We start from the raw sequence: 19,867 nt of genomic DNA, 5'->3' as shown, positions 1-19,867 counted from the left end.
CTAGTAGTTCTATGAGTTAATGAGTCATCAGATGGTTTTAACGTTTTTCATTTTGTTTGCTACCGATCGAGTTTGAAAAGCTGTTAATGATATGAAACCAAATACCTTATGATATTGTACACCCATATACAGTTCATATTGTTAAAATATTATCACAAGCCAACAGCGTTAGTCGGTTAATAATAATGATAATGTTTTTTTATACACTAATTAAATTGAATATTTTATTGAATTAAATCCTATTAACCAAGTGTAATAAAAATGGGTATTTTATGATATTTTCTTCAATAAAAAATATATTTCATTCTAAATCTAAATATACGTTTCAGTAGTGATGTGCCAACTCGAATCAAGTGATTCGAATTATTTGAATCAAGCCATATTTGTATCACATTTTACTTGAATTGAATCAAACCGTATCAAGCCGAGAAATATTTACTGTGATACAATATGTATTATGAATTATAACATGTGAACATAAATTTTAATAAACTTAAAAAAAAAACTAGCATGGCAAATTGCTGGAACTTCCCGTATCGTAATTTAACATTTTTATAGCTGTGAAAAGAAAATTTAGATATATTTTGAAAATTTTGAATTTTTTCCAACTTTTTTTGAAAATTTTGAGAACTTTAAAATATTGATATATTTTGTAAACTTGAAAAGTTTCTGAAAACCAAATTTTTAAAAATTTTGTTTTTTTTTGTTGAAAATATGTACTACTATCATCTTATCATATAAAGACTTTACATTCAGCTCTCCGTTTAGTTAAATAAAATAAACAAGCTGTCAAACCACGAAGGTTCTGATTATTATTTTATATGCTTTAGTGATGCAGAAGTATTTGATTAAATTTATTGTGAATTAATGTGAAAATATATTTCAAGCGTCTCCAATCATTAATTAAATGCAAATCAAAATTCAAATCATTAATTATATTTAAATCAAAAATTAAATCATTTTTATAATATATTTTTTTGGTAGTAATTTGTATTTAAAATCTTTAACTTATTGAGTATATTGATCAAACTCAATACTTTTTTATCATATTTACTAAATAAATACATTTAATTCGAATTAGGTTTATTTCTAATTCGAATGATTTGAATCAAGAAATTTTCGCGGCAGCACATCACTAATTTTAGCTTCTGTTATTTCCTTTTTACATTTGTCAATACTTATTAAAAACTCAGCATGTTAATTTGTGATTATTCTTTCTATATAAATTATAACAAACAAATTTTTGTATTGTTTTTTTTTTCAGGTAATTTTTACAGTGAAACTTTTGATGATTTTAATCTTCATATGTTTCTAAATTTTTCTCATAAAGATACATTAATGGATTTTATTTATTATAATATATAAGATTCACAAACATTTTTTGGTCATATGGTTATTGATAGCTGCAACAATATTTATAACTATTAATTGCTATCAAATGAAAAATATAGTAAGTAGTTACAATATTGATTATTAAAATTAATTGAGCACTAAAACATAATAATCAGCACTTTCAAATAATTTAATATCACAGTCGTAAGAACGCGCTTAGTGTTTTTATATCCACAGTTTTGTCCTATCTTTATGGAATTATGGCAAATTACATATAGTTTATGTATGATTTCAAAAATATATTTAAATGTTGTTGAGTTGCCAATTTTGAAATAACTAAAATTAAGCTATGACAGAACAAAGCTTAATATTGACACTTTTGAATATTTAAAATACAATCAAACATTATTATGTTCAAGGGCAAATGTAAAGTAGGAACTCCTAATTTAAATATGGTTTAATTTTTTATATTGTCAACAAGGAAATGAAAGGTCAAAACGATGTTGTATTTAAAACGTATCTCTTAATATTCATATATATATATATATATATATATATATATATATATATATATACAATACGGAATACTTATATTATTGTCTATGTATTGTATATACATTGTAATGAAATCTGGCAAACATATGGCAATTTCTGTATGAATCGCCATGTTTGCGAATGATTTATAAGACAAACGCCACTGCCGTAAACTTTCAGCTTTTGCTTACATTTATTTTTGATGTTATGACGAGCTGCTAGATATTTTAACAAAAATGTATCTAAGTAGGCATTTTAAAATTTATAATAGCAAAGAAATTCATATGAGTACGTTTACGTTATACTCTCTAGGTTTGTAAATTCGAAAATTATTTACTTATTCTAAATTAGAAACATTATTTTATGAGTAGTTGTCCATGCTATACATGATGAAATTATACTACTATCTGGCATATCACATCATTAGTATTGATTCCAAAAATTGTATTTTATAGAGTATTAATATCATGCACATGGACTTGGTGGTATTTAGATTAGAGGCAAAATGTGATAACTCGCCGCGTTGAACTGAATATACCTAATAAAACTAAAGAGTAATAGATGGCTAAAACATTGTTTTTCCTTGGAGGTTTGTTTTGACGCTGTTACTGTAAATTGACTCCTAGACACTAAATAAAACTCGCGTTGATCAATTAGAGCTTTGGTTTAATATTGGTCTTGCTATATGACATTTAATCAAATTTATGATCAATTGATTCGGTATTTTTAAGTGGGAAATGTATCTTTACGCGAAAGCTAATCTAATGAGGGCCGATGTAAGCCATCGCTATAGCTTGTATAATTCATTCCATAATCCATATACAGCGGTACCCCCCCGACATACGAGTTTAATTTGTTTCGTAACCATGCTCATATCTCGAAGCCATTTTTTTTTCATATTAATACATTGTAATAGCATCGTTCCAGCACTGTGGATTTTGTCAAGTTTTTTGAATATGAAAAATAAATTTGAAATAATAAATAATTTTTTTTCCTGTCCAAAAAGGGCGAGCTCAACATATGTAACTGTACAATCACCCTTAATGTATAGTCAAAATTTCAAACGTTAAAAGAATCCTCAATTGATCCGCATGGGTAAATCGTTACTACACAATTGATATTAATATACAATTGAAATAACTAATTATAAAATAATTTACTATCATAAAATAGCCTATATATTTCTATGTCAGGAAAATCATTGTTACAACTGACAAAATTTTTCATATTTTTATTTTGCCATTAACATTTTAAAGTTACTAGAAAACTTTTACTCACTCAACTTTTACTCGTATGTCGAAGCAATGAATTGCTGTTTTAGAGGCTCGTAACTCGTATGTCAGGTTGCTCGTATATCTGGGTACCACTGTATACATTTTATTAGTTTAAACGTTACTTTATGACATAAGCTATAATTAAAACTAGTAAACTCGTATTACTATTTCCATGTACTAATGCAACACTAATTATTTTCGTTTTCTTTTAACGTAATAAGAGTAACGAATTTCAATAAATCTATTTTACTTAACATATGAAACAAGCGTTTATAGCTTATTTTTCGCGTTTTAAGTGTAATCAAATGTGTTTTCGACGGCCTGGAATCTTTCATAGAATTCGTACTTTATTCTATTTTATCTTTATTATTTTTTTCGACTGGATATTCAAAACTTGAATTATAGACAAAGTTTATATATGAATTATAATGAAGCTATTGCTTCGAACATATATTATTGTTATGAAAACATCGTTACTAGTGAGAGTAACTGTAACTTTGCATTAATAAAACGTGTATTATATATCCGATACACTAGTTATAGATCATAAAAGTCATTGTATTTTATTCTAGTCAGTAGTTAGAGATCAACACAATTTTATAAATTCATATGATATGTATATATTATATATGTATATGTATCTTTATTTATACACAAATGTACGTAAATTTAATTATCGATTTTTATAAACGTTTTGTTGGTTCACATGTCCCGTAATTTTACCATTAACACAGTCCATCTTATTTGTTTAATTCGGTTAACTAACAAAGTATATCCTATTTGTTTTCGAAATATAAAAAAGTGTTACAAATTTTCATTATTTTTATTATTTATTTATATTCGACGTATAGATTGGAAATATTTATACTCATATATACTCATATCTTTTCATTCGTGTTTTTATTGTGAATTTTTTCTCCAAATATTGCATTATTACATGCTATTATTTCACTATAATGTAAACATGTGCTATATGCTGCACTGTGAACTTATTTTTTGGGACATGTGTGCCAAAACAAAAGAAAATCTTTAGTTCACAATTCGTTACTCGCGAATCTTAGCTCGGTCACTTTATGTCGTAATATACATTTTATATATATATAAGATTTAGATTTTTTTGTTCGACGTTGAGACATCTTCTTGAATGTTGATTTTCAGCCAATCGTCGAAATAAAAGAAAACAATAAAATATTTATTTATGCTTTTAGATACTGTAAAAAATTTCAAAAAGGGTTGCTGGATGATGACACACAACCGTGACGAAACGTATAAATAAATATTTTCTTTTATTTCGACGATTGGCTGAAAATCAACATTCAATATATATATATATATATATATATATATATATGTATATAAATATAGATATACAGTGGTGTTGTCGAGCCGGAACATCGTTCCGGCAAATCATTTTTGGGCAGGAACACGTTCCGGCAAAAAAAAAAAAAAAAAATTGCTATATACAAAAAATGATTTAATAAGTGAGTTTTATAATTTAGCTGATTTTTAATAAACTTACCTATTATTATAAAACATACATATATATGTACAAAATGGTTTTGTAATGATTTTTGTTTTTTTTTTCGAACGGAACAGGAACAAATATGAGAACCGGTTTTTTAATTTTAGCATTCCGGTAAAAGAAATATTAGTACAACACTAGTGTATATATATAATATATGTAATATATATATATATAATATATATATATATATATATATGTTATATATATGTATATGTGTATGTAGATATATATGTTGATATATATATATATATATATATATATATATATATATATATTTCAAATTTTATAAGATATGGTCAAACATCTTCATTTTGTATACTCTGAATAATTTTTAAGGTATTTTCTAAATTATCGAATTAGTTTTAATTGATTTATATATAAGTAAGGCTTGGTATGGGACATGAACATGTTATTTATAGGATTGATTATTTATTACTTTGTTATATATTTATGATAATTATTTTGTATATTTGATTAAATATTTTTGTACAATGCAATTAAACCTTATAAGTTTAATTAAGTCAAGTTATGATGGAATACTAATATTTTATGCTCAACTGTATATATCAAATATATTTGTTAGTATTTAGTTTGAAACAAATGCTGGGTGTTAAGCGTTATTCCGTATATAAACATCCTTATGATCAAGCCATATGTTTATTGATAATTTGAACCCAAAAAATGTGCATATTAGTTAGTTTTTAGCTCACCCCCCCCTGCGCCCTCGCACACATGGATTTTTTCGCAAAAGAATAAGGTCACCTCAATATATATATATATATATATATATATATATATATATATATATACATATGGAATAATATTTATTTAAATGGACCTGCACAGTGATTCCACACATAATTATGAGCTTTTAGCAATTTTTTTTTTAATTATTTTAAATATTCAATGAAAGATTTTGCGGTCAATACCTGTTCTATCGAAATTCAAATATCAGAAAATTTATGCTTTGTGGAAAAGTTTTTATATACGATTTGCTAACAGCTTTGCAAAGAAATTATTAGATGCTATAGATAATTTTTTTTTCAATATTATAGTAGTTGGTATCATTAATCATTGCTACTTGTATAAATAATTCCAAGCGTACTGAGGTTGAATAATACTTTGGTTATGATTAAATTTATTGGTATAAATTAATTAATGATTTCAAATTAATTTTTGAAATAAATTAATTTTTTGGTGGATTTCATTAATATAAATTAGTGTAAAAAGGTTGTGTGCTTATATTTATAACCATACACTTGGCCTATATGTTCAAAATAATGTCCTGATAAGTAATTATAAAATTTATATTTATAAGGATGAGTGTAAAATAGTTTATAAATCATTAAGATAAATAACAATTGTGTATATAGTTTTTCCTTTTATTAAATTTGAGATAAGCTTCTTCAATCTGTAAAAATAAATGGCATAAACTTAAAGTCACTGATTGTTTGTTATTTTGTTCAATATTTTTCTATATCTACTTATATTATTTACAAAATATGTGTTGGTCATCATCTTATTCCAATATTGACTAGGGTCGTCATGATTATTTTGTTTCATGATTGTACTAATAATTGCACATTTTCTAGTAAACCACAATACGTTATAAAACCTTTAATATTGAAAAATTGAAATTTTTGAAATAATAAAAATCCTTCGAGCAGGCCCGAGTTTATTATGTATTCTAAAAGCTGTATAAATTTCATTAAAATTTACATAAGCGGTTTTTGAGTTACAGTTGTCACCAGTTCAAAAAACATAGTTTTGAGAAAAACGCAAAAACGAAAAATTGTATTGTCTGTTCTGACAGAAAAGCATTAAGGTGCGTCCACACCTAACGAACGAACATGTCGAACAAGAAAATACAAAGAAGAACGAACAGGAACACGAACGAAAGCGAAAAATTCCAAACAAACGCCTCAAAGCAGTGAGGGCTTGAATCTTTTTGTTCGAGGATGTACCGTGAAACGTCAGATTTATTATTTAAAGTGGCGGGAAAGAGCAAAATTATTTAAAGTCATCAAATTTACAAAATTTGTCAATAACAGCAATATCTTATAATAAACACAACATAAACTAATGCAGGACTGCACATTTGAACGTCAAAAAAGAAAAATGTTTGTCTACATTCGTGGTAGCGTTAACACTGCACATACGAGTTCATACATGAACCAACAATTCCCTTTGATGTACCGACAAGTTGCGGAACATTGCTCACCATGTTTGTTTATGTTCGTTCGTGATCGTTGTGGCGTCCACACTATGCTGTTGCCGTTCGTTCTGGTACGTTTATCTATGTTCGTTCGTGTTCGTTCGTTAGGTGTGGGCGCACCTTAATAGTTCATCAGTCATTGTGGAAGTTTCCAAAATTTCTATGCCTACAAAGCATTCTGGCCTCCCAAGTGTTCTTGTTGGCGCGCTGATCTGCCACTTTTACACGTGCAGCATCCTATTTTTCAGTATAATTATACCCACAATTAGGTCCTAGGGTATTCGTAATCAATAATAATGATTATGGATATGTAGTCATCAGCAATTTGTACGATAGTAAAATTAGTATTCACGGTTTTTGGGCATATTTTTCACACTAGTTGGTTGAAGCTCTTATTTTTTTCTAATTATGAATTCAGTCTTGAACTATACATCTTGAAAGTAAATTATCATTGCTGAGATTGTCGTGAATCGGTTTAATAGCTTTTAAAACATCATGAGTATAAGTATCGAGCTCTCCACTTGCTTCAGCGCGCTGGTAAGAGTCCAATAACTTAAAAAGTAATTATCGGATCAAATTGAAATTTTCTAGAGAATATTTTCACTTAACAAAAATGCAAAAAAAACAAAAACAAATTTATATTATTCATAAATTTTAATAATAACTAGTGGGGTGGGTGGCATCGTGCCTTAAGGCAAATTGCTGGAACTTCCCGTACCGTAACGAAATGTTCGAGGAATATTGAATGTTTTCAAATAGATTATTATAAATATTGTAACATTGTCTAATATTTATAAGAATTGAATTATTTTTGATATACAAAAAATTAAAAAAAAATAAATAAAATGGAACAAAAATTTTTTTTCCAAAATCAATTATTTTGTTAAGACAAGCAGAAAGTTCTTTGAATCAATTGAATCGGACGCTTAGTTCTCTCAAAAACTGCCATTTTTTGTACATTTAGCTATGTATCTCCGAAATGGCTGGGCCTACCTTTGCGAAAAACTAATAACCCCTTCTCCCAGTTATTACTAATTGAATGTTTTTTAGATCATTCAAACCGGATGCTCCGTTCTCTCAAAAACTCGATTTCTATTTTCTGCACTCTTTGCTCCCTATCTCCGTAACTGCTGGACCTGCCTTTGCCAAAAACTAATCAGCACATCTCCTTATCAATAGGAATCGAATGTTTTTTAAACCATTCAAATCGGTTGATCCGTACGCCCGAAAAGTGGGCGAAAATTTGTATCCATACATACATACACACACACACACACATCCATTTTTTCTGAAGTATGCCAAAATGTTCAGAAACCTTCAAAACGTCGAGAAATGTAAAAAATTTCAATTCCGATTTTCGGCCCATTACAATAACTTACCCTACGGGAAGTTAAAAAAGTCAAAATATGAATAGGTTAACCGTTGGGATATCATCTGAAAATATGGCGTAAAGAGAAGTGCTCGAACTTTTCTTTCTCCTAGCCATACTCTTCTTTTATCTATGGTTCGAGCACTTCGAGCTCATAGAACGAAAATTCTGATTACTGTTTTAATTTAATTATGCAGAGCCTTGAATGCAATACATGCGGAAAAGGCGGGGGCACGGGCACGCCTTACCCTAGAGACCACTCTTCTTTTAGACAATATAATGGCCCGCTCCATTGCACGAATTCGTACGGCGAATCTGTTCGCAAAGTGCGCAGACAGAAATTTTGCAAGCAAAAGCAAATCACGCGCATGTCAAAAACAGCATTCGCCGTGCGCGTTCGTGCAGTGGAGACGGGCCATAATAAATCGCCTTACTTTCGTGGGGACAATATAATAATACGCCTTACTTTCGTGGAGAGCTATTTGGATATGGAATTTACAAGTTTTTTCAATATCATACAATAAATGTGTAATTTATTTGCATCTTATACTCATCTGAGCAGGCATATACGCCTAGACAATATTAGAATACCTCGCGTTCATATCTTTTATTTAGAACCCCAGGACCGGCCCTGATTATAAGTTTAGTCAAATGGTTGGCAGCACTGTCGTTTGACATATTTCAACTTTCGACATGAGAAAATAATTGTGTTGATTGGTACCTCTGCAAAATAATTCTAAATAAAAACATTGAAAATGTTATGAATGGTTATTTCAAAAACGTAGAAAATTCAAAATAAATCAGATTTAATTTAGTATTTAATACTATTTTAATAACTTGTATCGGAGTATTAGGCTTTATTGCCTGCAATGCCAATAAAAATTTTGCGTTGTGGTTAATAGTGCGCAATGTAGTCTTACGTTGATTAACCTTACAGATCAAGATTTATTGACCAAACAAATGAAGTTTTTGTGTAGTAACAAAAATGGATAAACCGCAACTGATTGCTCATTTAGAAAAATCTGTAACATATACAATATTTGATACAAAATGGATACCATGTTCAGCAAAATTTGTTGTTCTTGGGTCTACTCCTCGAGGGACAGGCATGGTGCAAATATATGAAATAAATGCAGGAAAACTGGAGTTACTGAAGGAGTTTGAGAAAAAATGTAGTTTTAAATGTGCAACTTTTGGGGCTTCAAATTTACATGACAGAAATTTAGCTACAGGAGATTTTAGTGGCCGACTTCAAATATGGTAAAAATATTTTTGTGGACATAAATAAATGTATATACACCTAAGTCTGTTTTTACACGGTCTTTTTGTACACGGTTTTGATATAACACGGTTTGAAAATTGAATATTTTTAATTTTTTACACGAATTTATTCCATTTAGCACGATTTGAAATTTTATGTACCTAAATTTTTTTTGTCAAATTAAATTTTTGCGAAGTATGTTCATATCACAAAAAAGTATTTATGAAAGAAAAAAGTCTGAAACCATCGATAGTATCGATAATTTGCGAACACTAGCTTAAAGATTTAAGTGAATTCCCCTTTAGCGCGTACAAACAATTTTTACTGGTCAAAGCAAATGTGAATAGCACTAATTTAATTCTTATTCTTAAAAATTCTTGTTTTTCACCAATTTTAATAGGTTTTAGAGATTAGGAACAAATCACCCATTTTTGTATAAGATCAATGTCTTTTTTTACACGTTTTTTTTTTACACGGCTTCTTCTGGAACCAATCTCCGTGTAAAAACAGATTTAGGTGTATATATATATATATATATATATATATATATATATTAATTATTTTAATTTTACAATTTTTTTAAAATCTTCATAACTCGACGTTTTATCAATTTTTTATTTTATATTTATTTTTTTGTTGCAAATTTGTGTGTGTTTTTGTGTTATTTTTCAAAATGTATTTGTATGCACTGAAGATGGGTCAAATCAAGACCCGAAACGTATGTTCTCTTAATAAAAACATTTTTCAATAAAACTTTTTTAATTACTGGATGGATGCCCAAGAAACAATTTTATCATACATATATATATATATATATATATATATATATATATATATATATACATACATACACATATCAAATACTTTTAGGGATCTTGAAGATACTAATATACCTGTGTATTCTGAAGAAGCCCATCAAGATATTATAAATTCCATTGATGGAGTAGGTGGAACTACAATCAATTGTGGTGCACCTGAACTGGTTACTGGGAGTCGAGATGGTACAAATTCAAATATATATTTTGAATCCTTTTATGATTTTATATATCTTTAACTTTTTAAACCATATCTGACAAATGTTCAATTACATTAATTATTTAAATAAAATAGCAGTTTCATATTCCTTTATCATACACCCACATATTCCTTTATCATAGTTTATATAAATCAATATAAATAGTTTGAAAATTATAAGTATAGTGAGTATATTTTTACTTATAATTTCTAAGCTATTCTTGCGCAAATAAATTAAAGCTTCTTATATACAAATTAAATTTGAAAATTTATTGAAATGTGTATCTACATTTAATTTATTTGAGAAATTTGATTCAAATCAAGGTGCAGTTAAAGTTTGGGATTTAAGGCAAAAAGGTGCACCAGTAGCCGTAATGGAGCCTTCTAGAGATGATCTACGAAGAGATTGTTGGTGTGTTGCATTTGGGGACAGTTATAATCAGGAAGATCGATCTGTGTGTGCGGGATATGATAATGGAGATATTAAGATGTTTGATTTGCGCAGAATGAAGGTTCTTTTTCACCCAAATTATATTATTATACATACATGTATATATATATATATATATATATATATATATATATATATATATATATATATATAATGAATGACTAAATTAATATTTACATACTATGGCGAATGGAATAGATGAACTATAATTTAGTCTTTATAATACTCATAAATTATGAAATAAACTTATTATTACCTTATTTTAGGTTCGCTGGGAAACCAATGTTCGTAATGGAATATGTGGATTAGAATTTGACCGAAAAGATATTCCAATGAATAAACTGGTTTGTGGGACCTTAGAAGGTGGTTTACATTGCTGGGATTTAAGAACACAACATCCTGAAAAGGGTTTTGCTTGTGTAACAGAAAAAGGAGCAGGTGGAGGCTATGGAACAGGTGTACATGGGAATAAATCAAGAGCTACAGTGTGGCTTGCTAAACATTTACCTCAAAATAGAGAAATATTTGCTAGCTGTGGGGGCTCTGGCAGCGTGAGGGTTTGGAAATAGTATGTATTTTTGGGCTTAACTTGAAAACTTTAACTTTTGTCTTACATGAAATTGTATCAAGTAATAATTTTATGTCTTAATGATTATGTGTATAAGAATATCTGCTCATACGTTTTTGTTATAGCGGATAGAAATTTAGTATATATTTACTTGATTTTAAAGTATTGCCCAGGTAATAGTAAGAATCTTGAGAAATAAAACAAAGCTCTAATGTGATTATGAATTTGTGTGCTGATGGAGTGAATTTTTTTTTCTTCATTTCAAAGCTATCAAGATGCTGAGTTTCTTCTTTGTTTTAATATTATTATAGAATTAGATAAATATGATTTTACATGATTTATTTTTCATATATATCTTGCTTAAAATATGTACAAACATATATATGTTATATTAGGTATTCCATGGTGTGATGGTCGAACATGCGGACTCGTGTGGACGAGGTCGTGAGTTCGAAATTCCGCTCTGGATAACTTGATATATTGCAGTAGTGATACCAATTTTCACTTAAAAATATAGATAAAAAATATGTTTCCAATTGAAAACTACTGCACTGTGAAATGGCAATGGTAAATTTCTCACACCATTTTTTCTTGCATCGAGTTGGAGTTTAACTCAGCTCATGGACCTGCCCTAGAGCAGTACTACCCATTATATATATATATATATATATATATATATATATATACAGGGCCGGATTTAGAAATTTGGCGCCCCGGGGCACTGACAAAAATGCCGCCCCATCTCTGAAATTTTACGAACTTTCGCACTTTTTTTTAAAGCAATCGCGCTGCTTCAGTTGCGTAGGGACAAAATATAGAAGCGCGTAAGCGCCGCGTCGCAGTTAACTGATAAACAATGTTACAGAACGCATATAAATGTAAACAAAATTTATGCTTATTATTATAATATCTTTAAAATATCTGATAATTTAATGCGCATATGTCTTATGATCACTTTTGTCCGCCAAATGTTTCTTTCTCAACTTTTTTATTGGATCATCGAAACCGCTAAACCTGCCCCCACAAATCTAAGCAGTTATTTATTCTGTAATTTGTCAGACAATGCCATGAGTCAGTAGTAAGCTTGGAAGTGCACAAATTCGTCATTTTAAGAGGGCTCGAGAACTGAAGAACTTATATTTTTCTTAAACTTTCAGCTTGTTTACGGATCTTTATATTAGCCAAATTGCCAAATTTGATAACTTATTAACCACTTTGATAATTTACGTTCGGAGAGAGAGGCAAGGCAAAATAATAAATTTTAGTTATCGGTTTTTTCAATCCAAATTTTGCATTGCAATCGCATTATATTTTATTAATTATATTTCTTGAAATAAAAAATGTTGTTAAAAAAAGTTGATTATATTGTGTAGAATTTTTTTTCTCACTATCCAAATTTTGCCGCCCCCCAAAATTTGCCGCCCTGGGCGGTAGCCCCGATTGCCCCTACTGTAAATCCAGCACTGTATATATATACATAGTCTTTTGAGATAGGGCACAAATTATCAATATGTCAAAAATACTCCTTGAACCATAAATTGATTATTTGTTTCAATTTTAAGGCTAACAAATTATTTTTATAAAATTTATATGTTCATAAGCAAAACAATAATTCAAATTTCACTTTTCTAGTAATTATCCAGATAAAAGGTCGAAGGAGGGGCCAAACGGATTACCACAAGGTGTTGCAGGAAACTTAGAACTGATTCAAAGTACAGTTGTCAGCACACAACCAGTATGTGCATTTGATTGGAGTCCAGACAGAACTGGTTTAGCCATATGTGGTTCTTTTGATCAAACAGTTAGAGTAATAATTGCCACAAAACTTAATTTATTATAAAAACTTTGAATTGTTGACAAATAATAGTCACGTACTGGCCACATACAAGACCTTAGGTTATAGCTCCTGCCGGAATTATACAAATCAACATCTGAGCTTTTCATACATTGTACAAAATGAAATATATCTGCAATAAATAAATATACAAATATTTTATTGCTAATCAGTGTGTATTTTATTAGGATCTGTAAATCGAGATGTGAGAATATAGAAAACAGCTGGTAGTGGTACCAGGGTCAATAAAACAAAGGGATGCGGCACACCTTTATCTATAGTTAGTGCTAATAATCCATAAGCAAGTATAATCCAATGCCCCACTGAAAGAAAAATTGATTCAAATTAGATTACACAAAATATAATTTGTGAGAATAAGATATTAATGATTGTGAAATGTTCAATTAATTTGTAATCTATATTTATTTATCATTTTATTATGTGAAGAATGGTTAAGAATTAAAATGAAATGATTCATTGTTAAATCATGACGTTAACTAAAAAATGAATGATTTAACATGGAAATTGTTCAAATACTAATGCAATATCATAACCTACAAAATGCTGTACAAAATTCAACCTACTGATGATAATAGCATTCCTCAAATCAGCAATCGAAGATCGAATTAAATCCTTCATTGATTGATCCAGTTTGAAAGAGAAATGTGTAGCATTTGATACAACAGATAAGATAATGGTTATGTATGGAAATGCATAGTCTGAAAATTAGTTATATATAGTATGATATTAGATAATATTTAGTAAATAATATAAGGTTCACTTACATATCAAACCACCAGCAACGGCATGTAACAAAGCCAATATTGGAAAAAAATAAAGTGCATAATATATAGCCATCTTACCAGTATGTGGTAGATATTTTTTACTCAAATATGGTCTTATAGAAAGCATTAAAACTATGCAAAGTCCATAAAATACAAAACCCATAGTATGTCTGAAATGCAATTATTATATAGAACAATCTATATTTATTTCTCATAACGTAACATCATAATGATAATTTTCAGTTAGACCAAATGAGAACAGTGATTACAATGCATAATACATTTACATTTGAGTTATCATTTAACTTACAATGGATAAACTGCTTCCTGTGTGCAGTGAAGTGCCTTTTCGTAATTTGGGGTAGGATTGTGAAGCAAAGTGTACCAGTCGGCTAAGCGAACAACACCACAAGATTTAACTCTAAATGACCAAGTAGGTTCCACCCACAATATAGTGAAAAATGCAGCAATTCCTACCTCAAATAAACAACTCAAATGTAGGATGAATACTTGGATGCTGAAACTAAATGAAATTTGCATATAAAAAGCTATTTTTATATTCAATTCTGTAGATAAGAAGTTTACAAAAATCCATTAATTTTTTTAGCATAAACTTATTCATTCTAATAAAGTCAGAAATAAAACACTTTTACTCTAGGCAAAAGTAATTGTCATTAAACTTTCTTATCATAATAGAGTACTTTCCTCGAAACTTATTACTTTAAGTTTTAAAAATAACTTGAGCAATGAGCAAGTATGATAAGAGTGTATTATTTTGTAAAGTAAAAAATAAAATGTAATTTCAAATTTTAATCACTTTAGTTAAGTAATTTATTTACAAATTCAGCTCTTTTAATACATTTATATATTAACCTTCTTCGTTTAGCGACAAGATCTACACAAAACCAATGCAGTACTAGAGGTAGAAGAACCATGAATCCTAAATACATCCAATCATATAATTTAGGATCGGCTTCGCATAGATTGCAAATAGAGCTTGCATTTGTGCGCGACCCTCTTGGACAAGCACCACATTCAGACCAACTTTCATTGTCGAAAGTTCGTCCACAATATAAGCCAGGACAACGTTGATTTTGATTGAGCATCAGAAACTAATAGTTCATTAAAATAAGAATTAAAATTAATTTTTATATTTGTGCATTTTATTAATGTTGTTTGTTTTTAAATTTCACAATTATTTTCAATGAAATAATCTTTGATTTATAATATCAGTTTATGACATATAAATGGATCTTGAATTATCTTTAAAAGTTATTAAATATTTTGAACAAAGTGACTAAATATTATTGAAGAACAATTTCGTGTTGAAACAAATATTGCAATAACTTTTTAACCCACTGTCGGCTTAAGTCAACGATTTTTCAAAACATGTCAAATGCTAAAGTGTCAACACAATTAGAGTTGTATTTGGTGGAAAAATTTCTCAACAATTTTGGTTCAACTTTCCATAGAAAAATAGGCATTTAAATCGGAAATGATAATGATGGTCAGATTTGGTAAGATTATGATGATCAGATTCAGCTCTTCTAAGATCATGTTAAACTAGTTGTATTGATATTTTGCCTTTTTTTTTTTTTTTTTTTTATACTTTATTTAATAGCAATCAGAATTTACAAAATTCTATGAACTATTATGCTTATGTTATAAACACACTCACACAGTAAACATACTCACACACAGTCATACACACACACATAATAAATTGGCTGAATTTTAAAAGTTTCAATAGCTGCCACTCCATCGAGTGGTCAGCTAATCTGGCTGAGGTGATATTTTGCCTTGAGGCAAAATACATGAACTTTCCGATATGTGTAAATAATCGACTTAATCAATGAAAAATAAATTAATTTATGAGTGATTAAATGTATTCCGAGTGGATTTATTACACTTGATTGAAAACGAACAAACACGTATTTAAACGTAAACGAACAACTCGAAGTATTTTCTAGAAGCAAATTTTCAAAAATCAACAATTTTGCTCCCAACCAATATCTATCGAATGGTTTTTGAATTTTCAAAATCGATTCAGAACTACGGGCTAAAACGTGGACGAAAAATTTTTCACTTTTTTGCTATTAACATAGAAACGGCTTGGCTGATCGTCGCGCAAAGTTGATAAACGCTAGTCCTCATCGAGATACATGGAATGGCTTTTAAATTTTTAAAATCGATCCAGCCGTTTTTGGCAAAACGTTGATTTACTGCGAAAAATCTGTTCACACATTCATACACATACTTTTTCCAAATTTGGTCTCATTCGATTCAGAATGGCTTGAAACGTTGAGAAAATATAGCGAATTAACGAATCGGATTTTTTGATGAAAACATAAACTTCTCCTTCGGGAAGTTAAAAATTATGAACCGGTAGCTAGCCATCTTATTAAATTCAGAATTCGAAAATGACATTTGTTAATACTAGTGCTGTAAAAAGAGTGCATACATTTGAAAATTTAATGGCAAATAATTAAACATATTGAAACTTTAAATAAAATGTATCGTTTAAAGAAATTGAATGATTAACTGTTATTATCAGCAAAATATATAGATATTTATTTCTAAAAATATATTCAACGGCTCAACATAACCAAAAACTAAAATATTTTTTTTATCAGCTATGAGAATTCGCTAATATTAATATATTATGAGGGTTCGAAAAACTATTGCCCTATCAGGCACTTTATTATTTTTAATAGGATGTGTTTTGTTGTATTTAATGATGGATCAAACAATAACACCAAAACCACAAATTCTTAAATATGAAGATGAAAACAAAGTATGTACTAAAAGTAGAATTCATAAATCATTTAAAATAGATGTGTAATATTTGTAACATTTTAGTGAAACAACTAGAAAAAGCATCTTAATTACATTAATTGATGATATGTAGAGTTTCCAATTACAAAAACAAGTTGCTGTAATATGTATAGCTAAAAATTTCAATTTTGCTGAAACTGCATTTTATTGCAAACAATTTGTAATGTCAATGTCAATGTTATTAAATAAAGTATTATTAAAATCTGTATATATATATATATGTAATCGATATACAAACTCTCAGTAAATAGTCCAGTCTTTAGAAAGCATTAATAAAAATTCTATTCGAATAGTTGCATAGAGACAATATTACTATACTAATTAATAACACAGGGACAATTAACACGTCTAAATATACCTGATTTCCTAAAGCCACCTAATGCCTAAAAGCCTGTTACAGTCATCTTCATGCTTGATCGAATGCTCTTTGTTGTGTTTGTGTTTGAGTCTTTTTTCTGTCAAACTATTGTTTTTTTTTATTTTTTTGCCTTGAATTATTTTAACAAATCTAACAATTTGTAAAATGTCTTTAGAATAAATGGTTGAGTTTTGAAGATAGGTTACGTCAGCTGGAAGCTGGTCTAAGCTCCCATCATGCAGATGTTATAGAAATTAAACAAGTTGTAAAACAGCTTAAAACTTCTGATAAACATAAACAATTTGATTTTAAGGGAGATACATTGCCTAATGGAGTGTCTAATATGCAGGTGTTTATGTACTTCGCTTTTTAGATCAAGAATATAATTTGTATCATAATATAAAATACTATCAATTAATTATTTTCTATATGCTTTTTAGAAGATTCAAGATTTACTAGTTGATCAGGAAATATCAGGTTTGACATGTCCATCACTAGAAAATGATGTTCCCCATTCAGATGTTCAGGTCTGTATTAAAAACATTACAACACTTATTTTAATCTTATTAGTCTTATTACATTCACATAATAAATGGTCATTTATTATACAAATATTTATTTATACAAATTCATATAAGTAGTATTATGAATGTAAATTGTTTTGGATGGGTATTAATATTTGTCATACACAGATGCTGCAAATGTATGAACGTCTCCGATTTGACAATCCAGATGGTGGTGTTTGGAAGCAAGGATGGAACATACAATATAAGCCAGAACAATGGAATAGGGGTCATGTATTAAAAGTTTTTGTGGTTCCACATTCTCATAATGATCCAGGGTGGATAAAAACACTTGATGAATATTTTACTGCACAAACAAAGAAAATATTAAATAATGTCATCACTTATTTACAGGTTTGTTTCGTTTCTAAAATTAACAGTCTGTTTTTTATATTAAATACATAACTTTATTAAAACTTTATGCATCTAAAATTTTTCAATTTTTATTAACAAATGCATACTTTTTAGAAAATGCTTAAATAGTTATCATTACTTTTTACAATCATATAATATAATTTTTTTATTTAAAAAAAATGCAGGAAGAACCAAGCAGACGCTTTATATGGGCTGAAATTTCTTATTTAGCAATGTGGTGGTCAGAATTGACAAATGAACAGAAAAAAGTTACTAAATGGTAAATATTTTTCTCAAATATAAATTGTTACACATTAGCATTTGTGATGAATGATATGTACAATATGCGTTTTCCAATAATGTGGTTTATATAATAATTTGATTATTTATTGTCTGTAACATTTTTCATATGGTGTAATTTAGAAAACTGATATTTAAATAATCTAATTTATATTTTTTGAAATATTTTGTTTAAAGGTTGATTCAGAGAGGGCAGCTAGAAATAGTGAATGGTGGCTGGGTTATGCCTGATGAAGCAAATAGCCACTGGGTGAATTTAGCTTGGCAACTAACTGAGGGACATCATTGGTTAAATAAAAACTTAAACATGACCGATTTTCCTGTGGCAGGTTGGTCTATTGATCCATTTGGATTGAGTCCTACAACAGCTTTAATTTACAAACAAGCTGGACTAAAAAATTTAGTAATCCAAAGAGTACATTATTCCCTCAAGAAGCAATTAGCTATGGACAAGAATTTGGAATTTAGATGGCGACAACTCTGGGGTTTGTTTAACTTATTAATTATTTAATAACGTTTGTCTAATTATTTTAATACTATATTCAAGTTATATTGAGTAATTGAACACAAGGTATATCATATTTTACATAATCTTTTATGCAATAATATATATTTCTATAGTATTGTGATTTATGAATAATATGAAGTTATTGTTGTTTTTTCAACAATGTTATAGGCTTAATTTTGTAAGTCATATTAATACTTAACACTATTCCTACCAGGACCGGTCAAATGACCTTTTTGATTTTTACTTAAAAACTTATATTTGTTTAAATAGATGCACCAGGAAAGCAAGATATTTTAACTCATGCCGAACCATTTTACTCATATGATATTCCCCACACTTGCGGACCAGACCCAAAAATTTGCTGTCAGTTTGATTTTAAAAGACTTCCTGGATATGGTATTACATGTCCTTGGAGAATACAACCACAACGAATAAGTGAAAAAAATGTTGCTCACAGGTATTTCCAAGTTTTTTAAACATTTTTTTATTGGGAAGCTTTTGTATTCAATTTATATATATGTAACTGTTTTGGTTGTTTTACATTTATTTTCCATTAAAACTTGTTGTTTTACACAAAATATAAAAAATATTTTCTTGGTGATATATTTAAAGAATCTTTCATTCTCATGTATTCCAATCCCTTATGGCGGATTTTCAAAGAATACAATAAAAGAATCTTTAAACTTTTTTATAACTTTTCCATAGCCAACAGCCATATTTTAGAAAAAAATGCTCCTGAACTTTTTATGCTTTTGAGATTTTCAATTCAGCTGCGGGATTCAGAATA

The 19,867-nt window shown here is 28.6% G+C and overlaps 3 protein-coding genes across 3 annotated transcripts; 2 read left to right on the top strand and 1 right to left on the bottom strand.

Moving 5' to 3' along the window:
• Nucleotides 1-8,991: 8,991 nt before the first annotated feature.
• Nucleotides 8,992-13,507, top strand: LOC113386948 (WD repeat-containing protein 92-like). Its single transcript, XM_026624707.1, has 5 exons — nt 8,992-9,509; nt 10,381-10,511; nt 10,849-11,036; nt 11,242-11,543; nt 13,176-13,507. The coding sequence occupies exons 1-5, from the start codon at nt 9,235-9,237 to the stop codon at nt 13,381-13,383; spliced, it is 1,104 nt and encodes a 367-aa protein (XP_026480492.1). The 5' UTR covers nt 8,992-9,234; the 3' UTR covers nt 13,384-13,507.
• LOC113386950 (JNK1/MAPK8-associated membrane protein-like) lies at nt 13,435-15,410 on the bottom strand. Its single transcript, XM_026624710.1, has 5 exons — nt 15,036-15,410; nt 14,473-14,685; nt 14,163-14,332; nt 13,962-14,096; nt 13,435-13,700 (listed from the first exon to the last, which is right to left on the bottom strand). The coding sequence occupies exons 1-5, from the start codon at nt 15,266-15,268 to the stop codon at nt 13,543-13,545; spliced, it is 909 nt and encodes a 302-aa protein (XP_026480495.1). The 5' UTR covers nt 15,269-15,410; the 3' UTR covers nt 13,435-13,542.
• Nucleotides 15,411-16,899: 1,489 nt separating this feature from the next.
• Nucleotides 16,900-19,556, top strand: LOC113385538 (alpha-mannosidase 2-like). Its single transcript, XM_026623391.1, has 7 exons — nt 16,900-16,956; nt 17,531-17,704; nt 17,796-17,882; nt 18,048-18,272; nt 18,458-18,552; nt 18,750-19,057; nt 19,351-19,556. The coding sequence occupies exons 1-7, from the start codon at nt 16,900-16,902 to the stop codon at nt 19,554-19,556; spliced, it is 1,152 nt and encodes a 383-aa protein (XP_026479176.1).
• The last annotated feature ends 311 nt before the right edge of the window (nt 19,557-19,867 follow it).

Source organism: Ctenocephalides felis, unplaced genomic scaffold, assembly GCF_003426905.1.
Source record: "Ctenocephalides felis isolate EL2017-DRISC unplaced genomic scaffold, ASM342690v1 CF-g0.4_SCAFFOLD_03571, whole genome shotgun sequence".
NCBI classification, from domain to species: domain Eukaryota; kingdom Metazoa; phylum Arthropoda; class Insecta; order Siphonaptera; family Pulicidae; genus Ctenocephalides; species Ctenocephalides felis.
The sequence above is the reverse complement of the archived record's forward strand: the minus strand, read 5'-3'. Positions and strand labels throughout refer to the sequence as shown.